The sequence below is a fragment of the Protopterus annectens genome, chromosome 10.part0 (assembly GCF_019279795.1).
Source record: "Protopterus annectens isolate FY-2018-M chromosome 10.part0, PAN1.0, whole genome shotgun sequence".
NCBI classification, from domain to species: domain Eukaryota; kingdom Metazoa; phylum Chordata; order Ceratodontiformes; family Protopteridae; genus Protopterus; species Protopterus annectens.
In genome coordinates this window covers 1777267775-1777290766 of record NC_056744.1, presented here as the reverse complement: position 1 = coordinate 1777290766, position 22992 = coordinate 1777267775, and the positions used below count along the sequence as shown (strand labels likewise).

The following is a 22992-nucleotide window of genomic DNA, read 5'->3' as shown; positions in this document are numbered from 1 at the left end:
GCTAAGAATATGAAAATAATTTTCTTTGTTCTTTCTTTATATAAACTCACAAAATATTCCACACCGGTAATGCGAATCACAGATCAAGGAGTTAGCAAAATAAATCCACCGAAAAAGCTATGTCCACAAATGTATTTAATGTAAAAAATACAGCAGTTTCAAACGTCAAGCGCTTTCACTAGTCTAAGCTAGCTTCTTCAGCTTTTTCGGTGGATTTATTTTGCTAACTCCTTGATCTGTGATTCGCATTACCGGTGTGGAATATTTTGTGAGTTTGTTGGTGCAGTTCCACACGGGAGGTTCGTTGTTTCTTTATATAAAGATTGAAGCTCAGAAATTGATTTGCTGCCTGCTCCACATCGCTGTGACATGATAGAAAAACTTCGCATCTGTAAACAGAAGTTCCAAAAACACAGTGCAAAAGGAAGAAATATATAATTTAGATGACGCACATCACCTGCCTTCTACACTGCTTTCTAACTATATCTTAGTCTAAGCCCAATTTTTTCAGATATGCTGTAGATGCAGTACTATTTGTAGACTGTTCATTTATGCAAATAGCTCTGAATATCTAAACGCATTTTTAAATGTGATGCTATACTATTTGAAGAAAAAAAAACTGTGGTGCGATTCTAAAGCACACTAATTTGGACAGGAGCAGTGCTAACTATAAGCAAAACACCAGTGCCAAAGCACTCTGTCTGCCCTACTGCGAAATGCCTAAAATATTTACTATAAAATCATGCTTTACAATGCTAATTTGCTTAAAAAACGCTACGAGTCCCGCGCTATGTGACCCGAGATGTGGTTTACTTGAAAAGGGAAAGCATGATCAAACCACTTATTTGATTAGCAAAAGTAATAAATAAATAAAATTAATATTGGACACAATATAATACAAACTCCCGAGCACAGAGTCAAGATAAGTAAAAGTCTGAACACTTCGTATAAGCTGTATCAAAGGCCGCACAATATATCCCAGGTCATTCAGTAACATTTCACAAAGAATTCTTATTCACGGACATGGAAACCAGACACAAGAGACCTCTTCATTTCATTATAACTGTGAGAACCAAAAACAACCAACGAATGTACTTTATTCCCTATTTTAAGCCGCTGTGAAACATAGTACAGACCTACATACCCGTTAAAATTATTGATTCAGATCTCTAATACAACTCCCTTCAGAAATCCCTACATTTTAGTCCTGTTAGTAACAAGATTTGTTTCCTGGACCTGTTCAAGGGCGGTTTCGTTTCTCAGACGGACAGTTTTTATAGCCGGACTAAAACGCTATTGAACCCTTTTCGACGTGGGATCAGTTCCCTGCCAGTTGCATTTTGTTAGCCGGTTCGAATTGAGCTGTAGAAGTCGGTTCCAAGACATTTTACGGAGCAGGAAATCACAGGAGAGTGAGGGCAGCGGGACAGAGGCTTAAGAGAGGGCGAGTTCTGGCTGTAACACCCACCGGGGGTAGTTGCCTAGGGGGCTGTCATAATTGGTACAAGGGGGAGGAAGGGATATCTAGTCTTTGGTACATCTACTGACACTACTTAGGGAGCACTTTCGGGGAGCCATCACAATGAAACTCGTTTGCAAAGATATTATCGAGAAAGACAATGCTGGGTAAGCTGCTGCCCCTCCTTCCATGACACTGCTTCACTCTGTCATGTTGGTGCACTGTGGTGGTCTGAGGTATTGGGTTGATGTAACCCAATATGCAATGCCTGTTGAGAGCAGAGGTGTACTGCCTGTTGATTGCTATCAAATACTTAAGGGCGTATGTGGGGAGCTTTGTATTTGAATAGGGAATTTTGAAGATGCAGACGAGTGACGGGACAGCTTCATAATGACATCTGTTCCATGTTGAGGATCATACCTGGGTGGCAGAAGATGAAGAATTCTTGTTATTATTTATTTTTTTATTTGCCTTAAAGTAATGTGCACAGCGGGACATATCTTTTAATAAACAGCTATAAAATTATATTTTGTAGACTTTTTTCATATGATGCTAGTAATGAGACACAGGTGGAATTAATAGTTGTTGGGAATTTACCTTTCTTTTCAGTAGACAGTTCTAGAGATAAATGGAACTTGCTTTATGGCCCTCTGCTCTCTGAGCGCCATTAATGTACTGGGCTTCTATTCTTTGAAATAGGCAGTAAAAGTTCAGTGAGATTGTTGTATTTTCTGTTTTTCATGCAGTGAAATGAATGTGATTAGCATGTCTGGAAAAGTACACAAACAAACAATACAATTGTTTAAAGTCTCACAATAAAACATTTGCTGAGTTGATGTCTACACTTTTTTGGCTGTGTCACAAACTGACCTGTTGTTTTTCCCTTCGTCAATACTCTACAATGACAGTTGCAGTACAGTAGTAATGATTCTTCTGCTCATCTCACATACACAACTACTGAACTTTAATAGCTGTCTCAGGAACTCCATAAGTCTGACAGGATAAGTCAGAACTGCTGTTGACATCCACTGCTGTCTTTTTGTTAGATTGAAAGACAGAGGCACACGCTTGTCTTTCAGGTGGTAAATTCAGATACTAAGTATCTGTTTTACTGAGCTGAAGATCCCACACAAAAACATGGAATGCTTTGCTTCATTTTTTGTTATGTCATGCAGTTGTAATTTGGTAATACAGGCACTTGCATTATTGCCTACGCAGTTGCCCTGACTGCAGTGCCCTTTGTGAAGCATGTGGTACATAACAGTGGGGGCATTTGTGGTATTACAGAACCTTTACATTTTTTAGTCAGTGATAGAAAACTACATCTATGTTATCTCAAGTGTTAATATCATGGTTTTAATAATTTTGCTGGGGTTCAAGGCTGCTGACCCAGCTTGCGTGCTTGTAGCCAGTTTAACGGATTCTGAGCTTTTTGCATTGTTATTCCTGTCTCTTTTTTTATATGTACATGTATTTTTAAGTCCACTTACATGGTACATTTGTTACATTGCTGCCTTTTGGCCTGTATTGTAGCTGAAAAATGGTCCTTGCACTGGCCCACCTAGCCACCCGATTAAGAAAACTATTCAAAATAAATATATATGCTTCTTAGTAACACAGTCTATCTCTGGAAATTTGACTTCCATTGTCTATATACTGGTTTGCCAGTGGAAAAATATAGTGTACCTGAATGGATAGCTAACTCTTAAGGAGCTGTTTTAGCTGCCCCCTTTTCATTTGTCATACCATGTCTTGATCCTCTCAAGAGGAGGAAGACATTCCACAGAAATGCCACAGAGTTCATAAAGAAATATCTTCTCAATTTAGTGTTAAAACAAGTTCTCATACTGTGCCAGTAATTCCTGCTCTGCTATCTCCTTCCTAATTTATCTGCCCGTTCCTTCCTTTTACATGGTAAATTTACTGGTGTTTCAGATGGCTCAGGACTGTGTCCCCCTTCTGTTCTAGTCTGTATACCTGTTACTTTTCACTCTTTATTGTAACTACCTTGTCTCCTTATTGTATTCATGTATTAGTCAATTATTTCTGAGCAGCACTCCCCCAACAAATCTTTTTAGTTAAAGTTTTCAGAACTGTATATGGTATGTTTGGGCACTTCTTTCCAGCAATCTTTAAAATTAAAGAAAGATTCCAAGATCTTCCATGGTATGTGTAAGATACCCAAGCGCCATTTCCTGTTGATATTGCCTATTCCACTGAACACAGAGGTCTTCCTGTACTGTATTTGAACCCCACATTTTCTTCCTCATCCATTTCCAGCATTGCTAACTTTAGTTTTAATTGCTGTTTACACAAGTGGTTAGCTTTGTGTTGGTTGGCTTTGGATTAAAGCTGTCACCACCAGAACTTTCAAGGGTGTCCTGCATTCCTTAACAGCTTTCACACCTTCATGTCGGCTGCATTCAGGCTTGCTGCTATGCTAGATGAGTTGTGGAGTGTGACTATCCCAAGTAGTATCAGACTAAATACTGACCCCTGCAGAAAATGATTAATAATCTGTGTTGCAGATCCTGATTTCCTGACCATTACCTGTTCTGTGCTACAGGGAATGTTTTCCACATATCCTATTAGTTTATCCAATGCCATCCTCCACAACTTGCTTTTCAGGCTTCTGTATTGTTTAGATGTGTTGAATTTTCTGAAATTTGTATTTACATACACTGGGTTCCATCTGTCCAAAGTCCTCCTTGGTGCAGCTGCATTTTTGTTTCAGATTGAACTAAGAGGATTTTTTCTCCATGTATCAGTGTTTGCGTTTGTTTTAAATTATGTTCTGTATGTCTGTCTTGGATAGGCTTATATATGGTCTTCCCTCAGTGTATCTGTGTTGGCTCACACCCGACACTGTCCTTGTGTGTTACTGTTTAGGATTATATATGATTATCAGTGCATGTTTGGTGTCTGGGGTCCTATGTGATTGTCCTTCTGTCTGTATATATGTTCAGCAGGGCTTTCCCTGTGTTTCCATGCTTGATGGAATGATATAGGTTCTCCCTCCATGTAGGAATATTTCTGTTGTGTATCAGTGCTGACGTATATCCTACATGACTCCTGTATGTGTAACTATTCTGTTTGGATCTTTAAGATCTTCCTTTTGTGTATCCCTACTGTCTTGGGTCCGACAAGTCATTAGCCTTTAACAACCATATATAATGATTCTTTTTTTTTCCATTGGGTCATTGTGATAATTACTGACTTGCAATTATCTCCTTCTTTGAGACACCCATTTGTTGCAGAACTGTCACCCCTACCCAGCCATCTTGTGGTTTGTCAGTACGTAAACTAGCTTGAAAGCTCTGTTGCATATTACCATCAATGTTCTAAATGATTTCATTTAGGACATATGGAGACAGTGTTTTCCAATTGCCAGGACTTTGTTCCTCTGCAGTTTCCTTGGCTGAATGAGTACAACTCATTAGTTAGGTCTAATCAATGGATTATCAGGCAGGTAGAGAAATCGGACAGATTTGTTGGGTCCTTATTAGCTGCATTTGCATGACTGTAATAGTTGCTAAAAAGTGGTCAAATGAAGAAAAATTATATGGTCATTAGAAACAATAAATGTTTTCCGTTTTTTTTTTTTTTTTTTTAATTCTTTTAAAAATCAGTCAGGTTACCCTGATCCCAGAGGAAGCTGAAGACATGTGGCACACCTACAACCTTCTGCAGATTGGCGATAGTCTGCGTGCCTCTACCATCAGGTACCATAAGAAAAATATTACTTTGGTTGTATTCAGCTGCATGCTGTTTAGCAGATACATACATTTATCTTTTTCTCATAGTTTGACATGGTGGTTCTATTTCTGTACATGCAGTATTATGACAGTGATATAACTGGAATCTGTGAAAATTAAGTGAAGTACTGAAATCCATTTTATAGAACCAGAGTGTGTGTGTCTGTATTTTTGATTATAATCTATAGTTACATAATACATCTGCTTGTACTTTGTGTAAGTTCTCTGAAAAAAACCTGCATATGTATTGGTATATAGTATATTTCTAGTATAATCTAAACTCTGTGTATTTCCTTTTCTTGACAGGAAGGTGCAGACAGAGTCATCTACCGGCAGTGTTGGCAGTAACCGAATCCGTACCACCCTCACAATATGTGTTGAGACCATTGATTTTGATACTCAGGCCTGCCAGGTTCGAGTGAAGGGAACAAATATTCAGGAGAACGACTATGTGAAGGTGAGAGCTGATTGTGGATCAGGACTGTCTTAAGCAGCAATAAAGCCCTGATGACTTACTTATGTCATAACATTGAAGCAGTTGATTGTGTAGCACAAACACTGTAGAGCTCCACCCCCTTTCAGATATGCTTTTGTTTGATCTTGTTAAACGTTCTGACAATTCTGCTGCTATTGAAGAGCAAATATAGATTTTTTTTTGTTACATGGATGAGTGGGCTGCATTTAGAAACTTCATGAGCCAAATACAAAGCTAATGTACCTAAAAATTAAATGCAAGGGTAACATAATAAAAGAGATAAAAGGGGGTTCCTGTTGAAATTCTTAGGACCAGAATTGTGATTCTTGGAATATTGATGTGATGCAAATATGGGGGCTGTGAGTGAGGTTGCTTTACTTTGGAATGTACCTTGGAGTATTCAATCTAGTCCAATATAAGTGATCCTGGTGTTAGGATATGGAGGTAGTAGGGTCATAGGTCAATAGCAGGCTGTTGATCCAGAGGACCTTTAGTAGCCCAAATTGTATGTACCCATCAACATAACTAATTTATACATGGTTTCAACCCCTTTCACTGACGGCCAGAACCGGGTATATTTCCCATTTTCCATTTATTCATTTAGGTTGCAGTTAAAGAGAATCAGGGAACTACTTTGCTTTATATCCTAAGGAGGTTTATTCCATAAAAGTTGGATTTTCTGAAATATACATCTATCTCACCAGCAAGTTCAATTTATGTTTCAGTGGAAGTTAAGATGCCTCGAGTAGGTGTTCAGAGTCCTATTAGTTTTGTGGATGTGCAGGAGGTCACAGGGATGGATCCTTCAAGGCTCTGTAAGCTAGCAAGATGCTATCTTTCCAGAGTCAGTAGGAAACAGAAAAGGAAGAACATTCTTTAATGTGGTCTGGGTAACTCCAGAAACACATGCCCTTGATTATCTTGGTGAGGAAACACTGCATTCTGTCAGTCTGGGCGATATGTTTGGACAGGTACATACCAAAGGGACTGTTATACTCTATTGCTATATTAATACCTTATGAGGGAGGAACAGAGAGTAATGATAACTTCCTTAGGGTCTGGAATAAATACCCTTGGTGGTGATTAATCTGCAATGTAAAATTATTTCCGAACAGTAAAACAATTTCCTAACAGTAAGGGATACATGGTGATCAAATGATAGTTTTTTGTCAGTGAAAATATACAGGTCCCCTAATGGCTGAGTTAGCTTTCAAAGAGGTGCGTTACCTGTGTGGTACATGCACGTGTGCCTAGTTTTGCCTAAGGACACAAAGCTGCATTTATTGGCATTTAGATTTAAGGATGTGGGATCAAAGTCCTCCACAAAGTGTGGTGCATGTGGGGTGCATACTCCACTAAAGACTGCTTTAGTTTTGTTACTATAAGTTCTGATATTCTCAATTTGCAGGACAGTTGTAAGTTATATTTCAAAGCTGCAAGACTCACACTCATGGATGTTGTACTTCTAGTAAAAAGCATGACAGAAAATTATGATGAGCCTTACAAATGTGGAGTGAGAAATCTAGCTGTGAGAATCTCTACAGCAGATAAGTGAATCTCTGGCTTGTGATCGGTTATTTTTCCTGTTGCTTTAACTGTAAACAAATTATTTGTTGTTCGTTAACTAAATCAGCTTTGTTAAAACCAGCCAAAAAGGCCCCAACAGTGAATACATAACTACAGTGGGAGTGTGGCTTGTATTTTGCAGACAGGGTGTCTAGTCTGAACTGGTTTGTCACAGCTCTAATTTTAACTGGATTGCTCTTGGTTTCTTAATGTCCTTGCCCCAAACCAGACAAAACCTAGCCATCAACCACTTCACTAGACTCATTACTCCTTGGTAGACTAGTACTCCCTCCTCTAGCTTCCCCTCCCCAACCTTCCTCCTACGCGTAGGAATCATGAATTACTCCCACGTGGTATTTGATGTACCCATTTATACCTATGTTAAAAGTATAATAATTTTTCTCTATATGTTCAATTTTTTCTGTCTTTTTTCTCTGTATATTTGTTTTTATTTCTCTTAGCATATTATGTTGGAGCTTTTCTCCCCGGGCCTCTACTGAAAATGGATATGTATCCAGCTAGACTAGCCCGGTCAACAAATGTAAAATAAAAATAAATAAAATAAAATAAATTAATTGTATATATCATTGTGTTTTAGCTAATGTTGGCCTTTGTGGCCTGTCTTCTTTGGGTGCACATCCTGGTTACATCTTTAAACAAAGGAATCTAGCTGGTGAGTATCTTTGCACCACATAAGGGAATCTTTTGCTGTAACTCCCCCCTTGTTTTTCTGTTGTGGTTTTAAAGAGCCAGAGTCTCTATTTCCGCCCATTATGGTGGTGTGACTACAAAGCTTCCCTCCTGTTTCACTGCTGTTGTCAGTTTGTATAAGCTATTTAAATACTTCTTCCTTCCCATTGTTTTCTATAGATCCAAATGCTGAGCGCCCACTCAGCAAACCAGTATTGCTCTCGAGAAACCTCCCTTATTATAAATTATTTCTGGTGCATATTAAACTGTTTGGCATCATTGTATACTTGTAGTGCCTTATTTTGCCTGCCATTGGTTTACCTTTTCTTAAATCGTTTTATTAACAGTAATTAGTTAACTGTTTAAATTACTGGAATAGTGTTGCACTTAGTACATTTTTTTTTGTGTGTTTTTATAATAAGAGGACTGAATTTAATCACCTATTGGCAGTAGGTGGTAGCCTGGTCTGTCCAAGTTGGGAAACACACAGAAGGGCTCTGAGTGACGTCATTTATTGCCAAGCTCATTCCCACAGAGCTTAGCAACACTTGACAACCTCACCTGTGAATTCTGTGTGTTTTTACTGAATCCCGAGCCATTCAGGCTGAGATGAGGAACTTCATGGTATTTTTGCACTTGCACTTACTAATTTAAAGGATTGCTACTATTTTTTATTGTATTTTCAAAGCATTTAAGCAAATGTTTACCTGAAAAATTGCTCCTATTCTCTGTTTTTGATTTGCCTTGATTTAAATTACCTTGCAGAAGGCCGATCTAGCCAGGGACTTAGCTGTTTGGTGTTTGTCTGCACTTGGGAGTTACTTTTGTTGTGCTTTTACATTAACAATTTCCAGGGTCACCCATCTTGTGACAGAAGGTGTTTGCCTGGATTCTTTGAGTTGGGAAGCACTCCAGGGAGCTCAAAGTGTAGCTGTTTTTTTTTTTTTTTTTTGGTCAGATGGTGCAGGAGTTAGATTTCAGATTTTTGTTCCTGTAGCTATAAAGTGGGTACATCTATGCAAATAGGGTTGCCAGCTGTCCGTTTTTTGACCGGACTGTCCGGTTTTCTAACAAATTGTCCGGTTACAAATTCCATTCAAAACCGGACATGTGAAGTCCGGGTTTTTGGTTTTGTCTTTAAATTTTTAAATTTTGCGGCACTGACGCTGATGTCATCACATGCACGATGATGACATCACGTCCCTCAGGGCTACCAGCCTGTCGGAATTGAGCTCAACAAGGCAGATTTGTTATCATTCATCATGTCCACAACGCTGATGTGTACCCGTGAGGTACCAGATTTGGTCCATTTTCAGTACTGTCTACATGAACATCTTCTGCCTGGGATTAATGGCTCTTGCTTTCTCCATAAAGGTAAAACTGTTTTTTTAGACTAACAGCTTATTTTTTGTAAAGCTAACTGTGATAAAAGCCAGTATGTAGCGACTTTAGACGCACACTACTGTTTGCAGCAATTTAGTGTGTATGGAAAAATGGCTGATGATAATGTAGCTGTATTATTTGCTGGAAAATCATGTCTTGAAAGAAAGTGTGTAATGTACCCAAGTAAGCATCCTTCAAATTTGTGTGCGACGAAAGAAAAAAAAATAGAGGATACATACAACCATCCTTTTTAAATCATTTACTAATACAGGTAGGGATCCCATTATCTTTTGCTGTGACTCCGGAGTGTAAACACGTGATCGAACCGATCATATGATTCCCCAAGCTTCTAGTTTCTGTTTGTGATTTAATAAAAAGCTAATCATATAAGATGTTAAGAAGGGCACAGTTGCAGAGGGCGTATTTATATTGGTATGTGTTTACTGATTTCCGTGTTTTTTGTTTTAAATGCTTTATTTAAGTTACTGGTCTATTCTATGTAAAACACTTCACGTGTTAGGGAGCAGCCTGTATTTCAGGGCTTGGTTGTTTTGTTAAATCCCGGCAATTTGTCGTTTTAAATATGGCATTATATTGATCTGGCCTTTGATCTAGTTTTAAATGACATGATTCTACATCATTAATGCATGTGGAATCGGAAGAAATCAAGTTGCTTCCACGTCTTGACTTAAAGTTTTGAGTTGCTTGCTTGAAGTAATCACTAACACGATTTTTTATTGCGTGTATGTTTGAGAATAATTCAGTTGCTTGCCATTGTTTAATGACTGAAGGCCCTTATTGTTGTACTTGCTTATCACAAGTCTGCACTTCAGACGAAGTCAGTATCTGAAGCACATACCAGGACTTTTTGGGGAGCTATTCATACATTTGAATGTGCTGTAACCATAGGAAAGCGTCACCCTTAGTGTTCAGCATTTTAAACAACATGCAGTTCAGTCATGTATTCTTGTATTTAGAAGAGCATGATGTGTCTTTTTAGTAATATAGTGTTACCATAGCTAACTTTTTTTTCATTTTTTTGTGCCTTAAGAATCTTAGTTTGGTGTTTTAAAATACAACCATGGCAATAATATAACAGTAACATTAAAATTAACAATTTATACTTCAAGTTGGTTGTAATACTTGTGTTATAAAAATAACCACCGTATCTAGCTTATTCCCACCCAAGTTAATTTCTTCTTTTAAATACTACTTGGCCAATTTTATTCATCTTGGACTATTTGGCACCAAATGGTACATTTATTAAGCACCTGAATAATATGAAATAAATAAATTACTGCACTTGACATAGTGATTGTTCTCCACTTGTCAACTAAGTTGAGAACGTTTTACTGTGCTAATGCTTGTGTTTTCAAATATCTGCTTTAACATTCTTTGAAATACCGCAGGTCTGTTTGACATACTTGCAGAAGTTGTTAATAACTTCTGTTGATTGGAATGCAAAAAATGCTGAGCTTGACCTTGTTTCCTTCTGAGCCTAAATTAGTAGACATACTTTAGAAATCAATACAGTTGTTGGAAGAAAGCAGACAGTCTTAAAACCGCAAACTGTTGAAGTAGTCTTTGCAACGGTACAAACAAAAGGAGGTATAACAAAATTGAGTCTTAGCTTTCTTATAGAAGTAGTTACTGTCATCTGAAAGAAATGATTCCATCAGTGCTGTCTGTGTACTATCCAGAATGGTGTCATTCATGTTGTTGGGATTCAGCTAAACTTATTTTCTTATGTAATTGTATCAGTGGTTTGTGCTATAAAATTTGAAATAAATGTTTTAAATTAAATCCAAATATCTGTAATCACTGTAGTAAAGCAGAAGACAGTATGCACAGTGAGAGTTTTGAACAGTATTTATGGCAACTGGGGAGAAATTGGCTGAAAGCAGGCATCCGGAACAGAAAAAAAGGGCGTTCCCATCAGCTGATGCAATGGTGATGTCACAAATTGGGTGGATCATGGATGGGACAGGGGGTGGGAATGGGTGGAGTTATGGTGATGTGAGGGGCGTGACCTTAATCCGGTTTTAGCCCCAAAGAAAGCTGGCAACCCTATATGCAAAGCTGCTCACTGTGCAAAGGCAGTTGGCAGTGCCTTATATAGTACCAGTTATTTAGTCTGCAAAGTTGTAATCTGTAACTCAGTAAGGCTTTGAGTAGGGCTAAACTTAGGGCAGCTAGTTAGTGCACTGAACAGCATTAATAACTGATCATGACACTACCTAACCACTAGCCTTAATCCCAGCCACCACACTGGTGAACCCTGTAAAAGCAAGTTCCTAAAAGATAATAGACCAACCTAATACTGGTTCTGACAATATGAATATGCATTTTCTTAATGTCTCTGTGGCCAGCTTGATAGATATGGGCATTTTGAGACAATGTTGTAATTATTGTACTCTGACAACCTTTTTAATCTTAAAAAAAAAAAAAAAAAAACAGCACACTATGCAAGAGCTGTACATACGTAACTTCCTTGGAGGCCAAAATCTTACTAACAAGGTTGTCAAGAACACACACACTTACTACATCCTACATACATAGATGTTCTTACACTGATGCACTTAAAAAGAAAACTTCTCAAACCTCAAAGACCTCCTAAGTCATCTAACAGTAATACCTATCCTCAGCAGTCACTGAAGCACATACAGAAATAATGCCTAACACGGCACATAATGCTGCACCCAATGGTCCCCAAAGAACAAAGCCCATAAGGCAGGCAAACACTTTTATCTAATACTCTTGTCATGTAATAGGAGATTCTTTTCTATTCTATGGCACACAGATGCCCCTCTCACCGGGCTCGACAAGGAGAAGGAGCTAGGATCTGTAATATCATGCATGCACTTGAGGCATTGCGCCACATGTACCAATATGATTCTGACGTAGTCTATGTAGGTGTAAATGACTTGAGGTGTACCTCACTGGACTATATGAAAAAAGACATTATGGATCTCTCTGAGTATGTGTTGCACACAGGTACATGTCTTGCATTGAGCAGCATTTTACCCTCACCTAGGATGATGCCACAGTATGAACAGAAAAGGATTGGTTTTAACAATTAGCTTTATTGCTGGTGTCACTCCGGGAGGATCCAGTATGTATCAGCATGAGAGGACATGGTTAACAGACCACACTGCTTTGCCAAAGATGGTCTGCACCTGTCCCCCCTGACTTTCGTGTATTGGCTAAAACTTTATCCTCTTCCTTAGAGTCTTTTTAGGCAACATCAAAATGATAAAAATCAAAGCAATCTGAAAGTGCTACTGCTCAATGCTAAGAGACTAAATAAGAAACACCACACTTTACAAGCTCTCCTTACTCTGGAGAATGTAGACATCTTGGTTTAAAGCCGCAGAAACAATTCCAGCAGTGCAAGGTTACAGTGCCTTCCGCAGATGTAGACCAACAACAACACATATAGGGCCTAAAGGTGGAGGTGTCTCAATTTACATTAGCAACAAATACAGCTTTAGGTTAGTTAAACAGGATGATGCCCTAGAGTTTGTACACATCCAGGTCTTCATAGACAAGGTTCCTTAGCATGTCCTGGCCAGCTACAGGTCACCCTCCATGATCAGTAAAGCTCACAATTTGTACCTGGACCAACTAGAGACATTCAAAATCCAACCAAGTGCTGTACTCATGAGAAACTTTAACTATCCCTCTATAGACTGGGAAATGTACACTGCATCTAACTCAAAAGTACAACGTTTCCTAGATTTTTGTCAATACAAACACCCTGTACCAGATAGTACACACCATACCCAGGGGTTCACATACTACACACCCTACCCAGGGGTTCAAACATACTACACACCCTACCCAGGGGTTCAAACATACTAAACGGCACCCCCATATCAAGTTCTCATTGGTGAGGTCGGATCACAAAGTTGTCTCCCTCAAAATAAAAACCAACCTGGAAAACCCAACTAAGTCACTGATAGTTAGGGACTATTTTCAAGCTAACTACATCCTATTAAGTGACAGTTTGCCAAAATTCAAGGCTCCTACAAATCCTGAACACACAGCTGCCTATGCAGAATTGTTCATAGAAACCCTGTACAAACATGTAAATGGCTGCATTGAGGCTGCCATACCTACCAGAAGCAAACCTAGATCTAACACCAAAAACAAACCCCACTGGTAATCCTAACCTTAACAGGGTATATGACAAAAGAAAAAAGTCAGGGCCAGAATTAGAAAGAGCAACTCCCACAGAGACAAGAACTTTCTGATTCAACTAAATGAGAGACTAAGAAGTCTAAAGGTCCTACAAGGCCAATTATGATGTCAGGGTAGCCTATCAGGCTAAGAACAATCACAAAGCTTTATCAGCTGTGTCAGGAACCTCAAAAGGTAGCACACAGCAGTGTGCAGAACTGGTGGTAAATGGCACAACCTTGTCTTCACTTGACCAGGGTGAAATAGCAGATCTTTTAGATGATAAATTTCACCCAACGTCCCCTTGGGGAAATCCCTTTTAGAATATTCCCTCCACAACTGTCAGCAGGGAACAGGGTCTTGGCAGTGCTCACTAAGGCAAAAAGTACTGCTTCCCGGGGCCCTAACAATATCCCTGGTTATCTCCTAAATAGTCTCAAACATGAACTAGCAGGACCACTTGAGGCACTGTTCAACTACAGCCTCAAAACAGGTTACATACCGAGTGAGTGGAGGGCCACATCAGTCATTCCTTTCCACAAGGGTGGACCATCAACCGACCCCAGGAACTACAGACCCATCAGTCTGACAAGTCTAATATGCAAAGCCATGGAATGAATTGTCATGGAAATGATCAACAGGGACATTGGAAAACTGCAGATACTGGACCCATCCCAGTTTGGCTTTGTGAAGGGAAGGTCACTATGATGGTGGATGAGGGAAATAGTGGCCACTGCATACCTCGACCTAGCCAAGGCATTCAGTATCCTACACCATGCTGGTATTGTTGACAATCTGTCAGAACTAGACATACATTTTTACATAACTCGCTGGATTGCTTGCTGACAGATGGGAGCCAAGAAATCTGGATTAGTGAGACCATTTCCATCAGGAGAACAGTGATATGTGATTTACCCATGGACTGTGTTGGGCACGCTGTTACTTGACATCTATTTCTCAGATGTCAAGGCTAATGTCATGACTGTAAATTGGCAGTTGTCATAGATTCCCCCTTGGTGCAAACATCCTACAAGAGGGTCTGACACAAACAAATGATTGATGCCAGATCCACAAGTTAAAACTCAACATGAAGAAATGTGTTATAGTGTACTTTGGGAAGCTGTCCACCCAAGCTAATTACTCCATTCATAAAACATCTCCAAGAGTTGACCCAGTAGTTAGGTATTTGGGAACAAATGTTGATAGTCATTTGGCCTTCGACTAACATGTAACCAAGGTAAGAAAATTATTCTGTGTTGCCCAACTCATAAGTCAGGTTATAGTATCCAGGTCCAAGAAAGTTATAGTACCACCCTACTCAGCCCTTATCAGACTCATCAAGTACAGTGTCCCATTTGGCATGTACTTAACCAGGAACCTGTAACAATTGGTACACCCTCAAAGGTTTCTTACCAGGAGAATCCAGGGTATGAATACCCTGTTGTACACAGATCGCTTTAAGGCCCTGTCTCTTTACTCAGTCTCCTACAAGTTGCTGAGGGGTGATCTTTGCCTGGCATATAAGGCATCTTCAGACCCGGCTCTGATGGACCTCTTGCATATCCACAAAACAAAGCGCACCAGGAACACTAGATTCAAGGACGTGAACTGTGCCTGTGACTTAAATAAAACATGCTGGAGAGACCGATATGTGTCTCCGAGGATCCACGCAGTATGAACAGGCTCCCCATCCACAAGGTTGGGAGGGTGGCCTAATGGTTAAGGTGTTTGCCTTACAAACACAAGGTACAGGGTTTGAATCTCACAGGGGATAATTGGCTAGGCTTAAAATGGCTTGCAAGGGCAGTTAGCCTAGTACTAATCTATCTATCTATCTATGAAGCAGAGGTGATCTCTGACCCTTTTCAAGTGAAACTTTGATCATTGAATAGGAAATTGTAAACTCACTCCTGGTCTGACCCCCATGTCTCTGATGGACAGAGGCCAACAGTAAGTTACCTAATCCCAAACTAGCCTACCCACCCCCCCACCCCCCCCCCCACACACACACACAAAACTCTTAGCTACCTGATTACTAATATATCTCCACCATATAGGCATACACTGTACTCTAGGACAAAACTCGGTTGGGGTACACAGCTAGGCTTATACAGACCTTGATTGTCAATAACCTATGAAAACAGAAGAGATTAAAGATAAAATAACCCAGAATAAGATATGACCAACTGGCAGTTCTTATTTTGAAGCCGCATATAAGTGAAAATCCAATTATTTAAATGAATTATTCTGCCTTACTGGATAGTTGTACTTATTGAAAACAATGCAACTATGGGACATTGATCTTTTATTTAGCCATTGTCCCTGTAGCAGTTGCATCTGTAGCATCACTTAGATGTGTAATCAATTTACTTGTTATGGTAGTTGAATAAAATATGTTAGTCTTTAGCAGGATAAAATTATAAGCTTTAATTAAGTACACATATGTGACAGAAGTCTGCCTCCTCGAATAAAGGAAATCAGTAATACTTATAGAGGTAAAACGAGCTGTTACAATATTTCCTTATCTTTAAATTATTGCCAACTGACCAAGAGGAAATATGCTGAATGTACGAGAAGGAACACTGCATGCTTGGCTAGCAAAGTTATTATGGATGTATTTACCTCCAGAAAAGAACATTCTGCTTACTGAACTTTTAAATTAAAACATCTACTAATTTCTGTTTCCATTTTTCAGTCTTAACAAAGAATGGGTTGTACTTTATTATTTCAGTTATTTTTAAACACAGGAAGCAAATAAGAATGCTGATACACTGAAAATGATGTTTCATCAGAAGACAAAATGAAATACAACAGTAATCTGTACTTTCTCATGGCTCCTGCAGGTACATAAGTCATTACTTTCAGTCACAGGCATTTGCTTTCAGTTTAACCGTTCACAGTCCCTCATTTGATGCTTGGAAAGCATCACCTTTATAGAGTACTGTCTTCTTGTACCTTGTTTAAACACATTGTCCTATATCTTTTCGAAAGTCTCAAAAACATTTTCTTCTCTCTTTTTCTACATCATTTTCACCAGTGGGTCAGTGGCATAAAATCAACTTTATTATTAGTTTGAATATGTTGCAAAGAAATATCAGATCATGATGCAGTAAGGTTGCTTATTAAGGCTTTGCATAAGAATAAAAGAAAAATAAAACTTAAAATAATAATAGCGATTAATTTTAACAGTTCAGACAATTTTTGCAATTCCCAAATTGATTTTGCTGCCATGTGTGGGTAGTATGCCAGCCCCTGAAATAACATCATCACCAAAATTCATATGAGCAAGTCCTTTAAAAGTTGTTTGTTCTCAATCATGATGATAGATCCAGGAAGCACCGATTTTTGCCAACTGGATTTTTGGCAGTCTGAATCTCTCATATGTTGCAAATCTTTCCTTCAGGTGAAGCATCCATATGTTGAATGGAAGAACTCTCACAGTGTAACAACATCCTGACCAATTTACAGGCTGCCAAGGATAGGCTAGACTGCCACAAATATAATAAAAGTCTTGTAACGTCACAATACCTCATGTTTTAGTTCCGCTATGCATTTTTCGAGTAACATTACATTAACAGTTCCTCTCTGAACGTAATAGGTGTAGCTTTTCACAGTCAGTGAAAGTCTAAGGAAAACCATTTTTGAAAATGAGACATTATGCCGCACCATTTATCTGTTTAAAATTGGTGATGCAAATGCTGCCTCCATTTCAACTTCTCCCACAGGTGTTGGAAATAATGAAATACCTTTATCATAAGCAGTAGGTATATATACACAAACCCAAGAGTTACTAACATTTAAAGTCTTAGCATATGTATTTATAGCAGCATGAAACATATTAAAGGTTGGATGCCATTCTGCTGACCTTTTTCTAGGTTCTGTTAATCGTTTTGCTTCCCCATTAAAATTGAACAGTACTTACAATGTCAGCAGCAATCAAGACGTGAAGTAATAAGACAAAAAGTATTGCAGTCATTAAGGCAACAATCAAACAGGAATGTTGAGCTGAATGTGGTTAAAGTGGAGCTTTGAAAATGTAGTTTTCTTGATGAACAATCTGTTATAAGTTACATGATACATCTTGCAACTGTGCAACTCCCAAGAACGGCGTTTGGTTGCCTCATTCTGGAAAAATGTCTTTTTCCAAAGTTTCTGAACTGCTAAACACTTGGCTTGCACTTGATTCCTCTGGTTATTCATCGGATACGAGAGAAGACAGCTTCATCATCTGATAAGGCTGGGGAGGCAGTGATGAGGACAGGTTGGTTTCCCTCATTCGATATCATCCTACTGATATGTGACACGTGAATTGACGTTGAAGATCCTTTTAGTCGAATGGTTGTTACAGGAACTAGTAGCACAAGGTATGGTCCTTTCCATCTGGGCTGGAGGGCATGTGTTCTGGAAAAGGAGCATATATAGACCCAGTCTCTGGGTTTGACACCATTTGAATTGTTCCGATCAGGTTGCTGCTGCTGCCCTGTAACAATCTGGAAATGAAAATGCAGTAATTATTGTTTACAATAATTTGCAAATCAAGATTTTTAGACACGGGAATGGCTGGCATCCACATTGGGCGACCCATGAGAACTATATAAGGGGACATTTTCTTGGTGCACTAACTGCACTTTGGATACTGAGTAAAGCTAATGGAAGGGCTTCTAGCCATTTCAACCCAGTCTCTGTGGTACGTTTTGCCAGTTTAGTTTTCAGAGTCAGATTTACCTGTTCCACCATACCTGAAACTTGAGGTCTATGTGGACAATGATATTGAATATTTACTCTTAATACCTGGTAAATTTACTGCACAATTTGACCAGTAAAATGAGTGCCACAATCTGACTGAATGCAACATGGTACCCCAAATCAAGGACTTAATTTATATAACAGTTTTTTTGCTACAGAAGAAGCATACCTCTTAACCTCTCAGTGCAAGACATTTGGACAAAGCCAGAAAGAATGGTGGGACAAAGGCCCAAAAATAGGGACAGAATCCAGATATTGCTCCTATAAACTCAGAAAGTTGCCAGAACAAGAGGTTTTGCATTATTATGCATTTTCTGAAGGATATAAAGTCTGAGGCTAAATGTCTGCCATTACCTAGTACTATTGAGTGGCCCTCAGTCTTCACTGTTCTGCCAGAAAACCACAAATCTCATGAGAAACAGGCCAAGAAGATGAGGCAAAAATCTGGCTACTCTGCAAAAATCTGTATAGTTGAGAGGCATGAGAAGTAGCATTATTTTTAGCACATACGCTTTTACCCAACCAGAAGAAACATCATCAATTAATACAATGTTCTTACATTCAGCACACTGAGGCAATTTAGTCCATTTAAATACAACAAAGTGGATCCCACATTTTTTAATATGCTGTGTGGGGACTGCAACATATTTAGATTTACTGTACATAAGACAGATATTACAAGTATTTACAAAATGCTGAGCAACTTTGGAAGTGTAAGGGGCATACCAGTCAGTTAACAATTGTCTAACTGTAGCATTCTGGAAGTGTAAGGGGCATACCAGTCATTTAACAATTGTCTAACTATAGCATTCTGGAAGTGTAAGGGGCATACCAGTCAGTTAACAATTGTCTAACTGTAGCATTCTGGAAGTGTAAGGGGCATACCAGTCATTTAACAATTGTCTAACTGTAGCATTCTGGAAGTGTAAGGGGCATACCAGTCAGTTAACAATTGTCTAACTGTAGCATTCTGGAAGTGTAAGGGGCATACCAGTCATTTAACAATTGTCTAACTATAGCATTCTGGAAGTGTAAGGGGCATACCAGTCATTTAACAATTGTCTAACTATAGCATTCTGGAAGTGTAAGGGGCATACCAGTCAGTTAACAATTGTCTAACTGTAGCATTCTGGAAGTGTAAGGGGCATACCAGTCAGTTAACAATTGTCTAACTGTAGCATTCTGGAAGTGTAAGGGGCATACCAGTCATTTAACAATTGTCTAACTATAGCATTCTGGAAGTGTAAGGCATACCAGTCAGTTAACAATTGTCTAACTATAGCATTCTGGAAGTGTAAGGGGCATACCAGTCATTTAACAATTGTCTAACTATAGCATTCTGGAAGTGTAAGGGCATACCAGTCAGTTAACAATTGTCTAACTGTAGCATTCTGGAAGTGTAAGGGGCATACCAGTCATTTAACAATTGTCTAACTATAGCATTCTGGAAGTGTAAGGGGCATACCAGTCATTTAACAATTGTCTAACTATAGCATTCTGGAAGTGTAAGGGGCATACCAGTCATTTAACAATTGTCTAACTATAGCATTCTGGAAGTGTAAGGGGCATACCAGTCATTTAACAATTGTCTAACTGTAGCATTCTGGAAGTGTAAGGGGCATACCAGTCATTTAACAATTGTCTAACTGTAGCATTCTGGAAGTGTAAGGGGCATACCAGTCATTTAACAATTGTCTAACTGTAGCATTCTGGAAGTGTAAGGGGCATACCAGTCAGTTAACAATTGTCTAACTGTAGCATTCTGGAAGTGTAAGGGGCATACCAGTCAGTTAACAATTGTCTAACTGTAGCATTCTGGAAGTGTAAGGGGCATACCAGTCATTTAACAATTGTCTAACTATAGCATTCTGGAAGTGTAAGGGGCATACCAGTCATTTAACAATTGTCTAACTATAGCATTCTGGAAGTGTAAGGGGCATACCAGTCATTTAACAATTGTCTAACTATAGCATTCTGGAAGTGTAAGGGGCATACCAGTCATTTAACAATTGTCTAACTGTAGCATTCTGGAAGTGTAAGGGGCATACCAGTCATTTAACAATTGTCTAACTGTAGCATTCTGGAAGTGTAAGGGGCATACCAGTCAGTTAACAATTGTCTAACTATAGCATTCTGGAAGTGTAAGGGCATACCAGTCAGTTAACAATTGTCTAACTGTAGCATTCTGGAAGTGTAAGGGGCATACCAGTCAGTTAACAATTGTCTAACTGTAGCATTCTGGAAGTGTAAGGGGCATACCAGTCATTTAACAATTGTCTAACTATAGCATTCTGGAAGTGTAAGGGGCATACCAGTCATTTAACAATTGTCTAACTATAGCATTCTGGAAGTGTAAGGGGCATACCAGTCATTTAACAATTGTCTAACTATAGCATTCTGGAAGTGTAAGGGCATACCAGTCATTTAACAATTGTCTAACTGTAGCATTCTGGAAGTGTAAGGGGCATACCAGTCATTTAACAATTGTCTAACTGTAGCATTCTGGAAGTGTAAGGGGCATACCAGTCATTTAACAATTGTCTAACTGTAGCATTCTGGAAGTGTAAGGGGCATACCAGTCAGTTAACAATTGTCTAACTGTAGCATTCTGGAAGTGTAAGGCATACCAGTCAGTTAACAATTGTCTAACTGTAGCATTCTGGAAGTGTGGGCATACCAGTCATTTAACAATTGTCTAACTATAGCATTCTGGAAGTGTAAGGGGCATACCAGTCATTTAACAATTGTCTAACTATAGCATTCTGGAAGTGTAAGGGGCATACCAGTCATTTAACAATTGTCTAACTATAGCATTCTGGAAGTGTAAGGGGCATACCAGTCATTTAACAATTGTCTAACTGTAGCATTCTGGAAGTGTAAGGGCATACCAGTCATTTAACAATTGTCTAACTGTAGCATTCTGGAAGTGTAAGGGGCATACCAGTCAGTTAACAATTGTCTAACTATAGCATTCTGGAAGTGTAAGGGCATACCAGTCAGTTAACAATTGTCTAACTGTAGCATTCTGGAAGTGTAAGGGGCATACCAGTCAGTTAACAATTGTCTAACTGTAGCATTCTGGAAGTGTAAGGGCATACCAGTCATTTAACAATTGTCTAACTATAGCATTCTGGAAGTGTAAGGGGCATACCAGTCAGTTAACAATTGTCTAACTGTAGCATTCTGGAAGTGTAAGGGGCATACCAGTCAGTTAACAATTGTCTAACTGTAGCATTCTGGAAGTGTAAGGGGCATACCAGTCATTTAACAATTGTCTAACTGTAGCATTCTGGAAGTGTAAGGGGCATACCAGTCAGTTAACAATTGTCTAACTATAGCATTCTGGAAGTGTAAGGGGCATACCAGTCAGTTAACAATTGTCTAACTATAGCATTCTGGAAGTGTAAGGGGCATACCAGTCAGTTAACTGAATTGAATCTAATGCTGGGAGGAACAGTCCTTCGTCTCACCCTGTTGCAGGAGCGAATGATAATCGCGTTACAACTTCCACCGGTAGTATTGGAGCACCACAAATCTTACAGGAAGTTAATGGCGCTCATACTCCACCAACGCAGGCTAATGGACACAAGGACACAGTCAACTTGAGAAATAATTCTAATGCTCAGCCTAATTCTGAAATAAATACAGCTATTTTACCAACAATGGCTAACTTTTTAGACAAGAAGGATTTTTTCGATGACAACAGAAACCCGGACGGCGCACAGATGAGTGTGCAGGGTCCAGTGAGTACTTTTTTAGACAAGTTAAACTTTTTTGATCAGAAACTTTTTCGGTGTAGAAAATTGCAATTGGAGGTAGCTTACCTCCAAGAATGTATCACAAAAAAAGTAATACGTAAAGGACTGCGCCAATGGCGTTATCCTGCTGGACTTGTTAACACTTCCCCGTACCATCAGGAATTGCTTGCCCTGTTCGATAGGCAGGGTTTTCATTTTTTGCTTTCCTTGACTAATTTTTATAATAATGAAATTACAAGCCTGAAAGAAGACCTTGAACAACTTGAAATTAATTTACAGGGGGATGCTGATTTCCTAAGATACAAATATGATTATATAAGAATCTTCACTAGCATTGATGCCTCTATAACCAAATTGGTTATGAATAAAAAACGTAAAATGGACAGAGATGTTAAGGATTACACAGGCAAAAAAGCCTAACCCCCCCCTTTAGTTGCCCAAACGTTACCAAAGGTACAGCATGACTCTAGTTTGGGTGCTTCTCCCGATGAGATAGAAGACATTATTGTTCAAGAACATTTAGCTGTTCGTAGGAGTGAACGCATTAGGAGCAATGTTAACAATAACGCCAATAACAATGCACAAGGCAATAATCAACAACAAGGGGAATTTTTAACTAATGATGAAGGGGACCAGGGTTTTCAGAGGGTTGGGAACAGGCGCAACAACAACAGCAATCGAACCAACAACAGAAATCAAGTGCAAAGGAGAAAACGAGGGAACCAACGGAGGAGATGATACCATATACACCTGAAGGACCAAGTATCCTAATGTGCCAGCAAGGGGACTTTAAAATATACAATTACACCGTTTTAACTGTGGATCAACCACTGATTGAATTTTTTTCTAAAGGGCTGTCATTTGTACCTGATAAAAGGGCTGATTTTGTTAAAACAGTAGTAGACATGAAACTTTTTGTACGTAAATTGAATTTGGCTTTCAGCTTGGGGAACACACCCACACTTCTTAATATTCATAGGG

General features: G+C 39.0%; 1 protein-coding gene across 1 annotated transcript in view; it reads left to right on the top strand.

The window, feature by feature from the left end:
• The first annotated feature begins 1297 nt into the window (after positions 1-1297).
• Positions 1298-22992, top strand: part of PELO (pelota mRNA surveillance and ribosome rescue factor) — a 1269508-nt gene continuing 1247813 nt past the window's right edge. Inside the window, exons 1-3 of the mRNA XM_044086588.1 lie at positions 1298-1626; positions 5089-5181; positions 5521-5671. Of these exons, the coding sequence (XP_043942523.1) occupies positions 1583-1626; positions 5089-5181; positions 5521-5671 (288 nt within the window). The 5' untranslated portion in view covers positions 1298-1582. The remainder of the gene's footprint in view (positions 1627-5088; positions 5182-5520; positions 5672-22992) is intronic.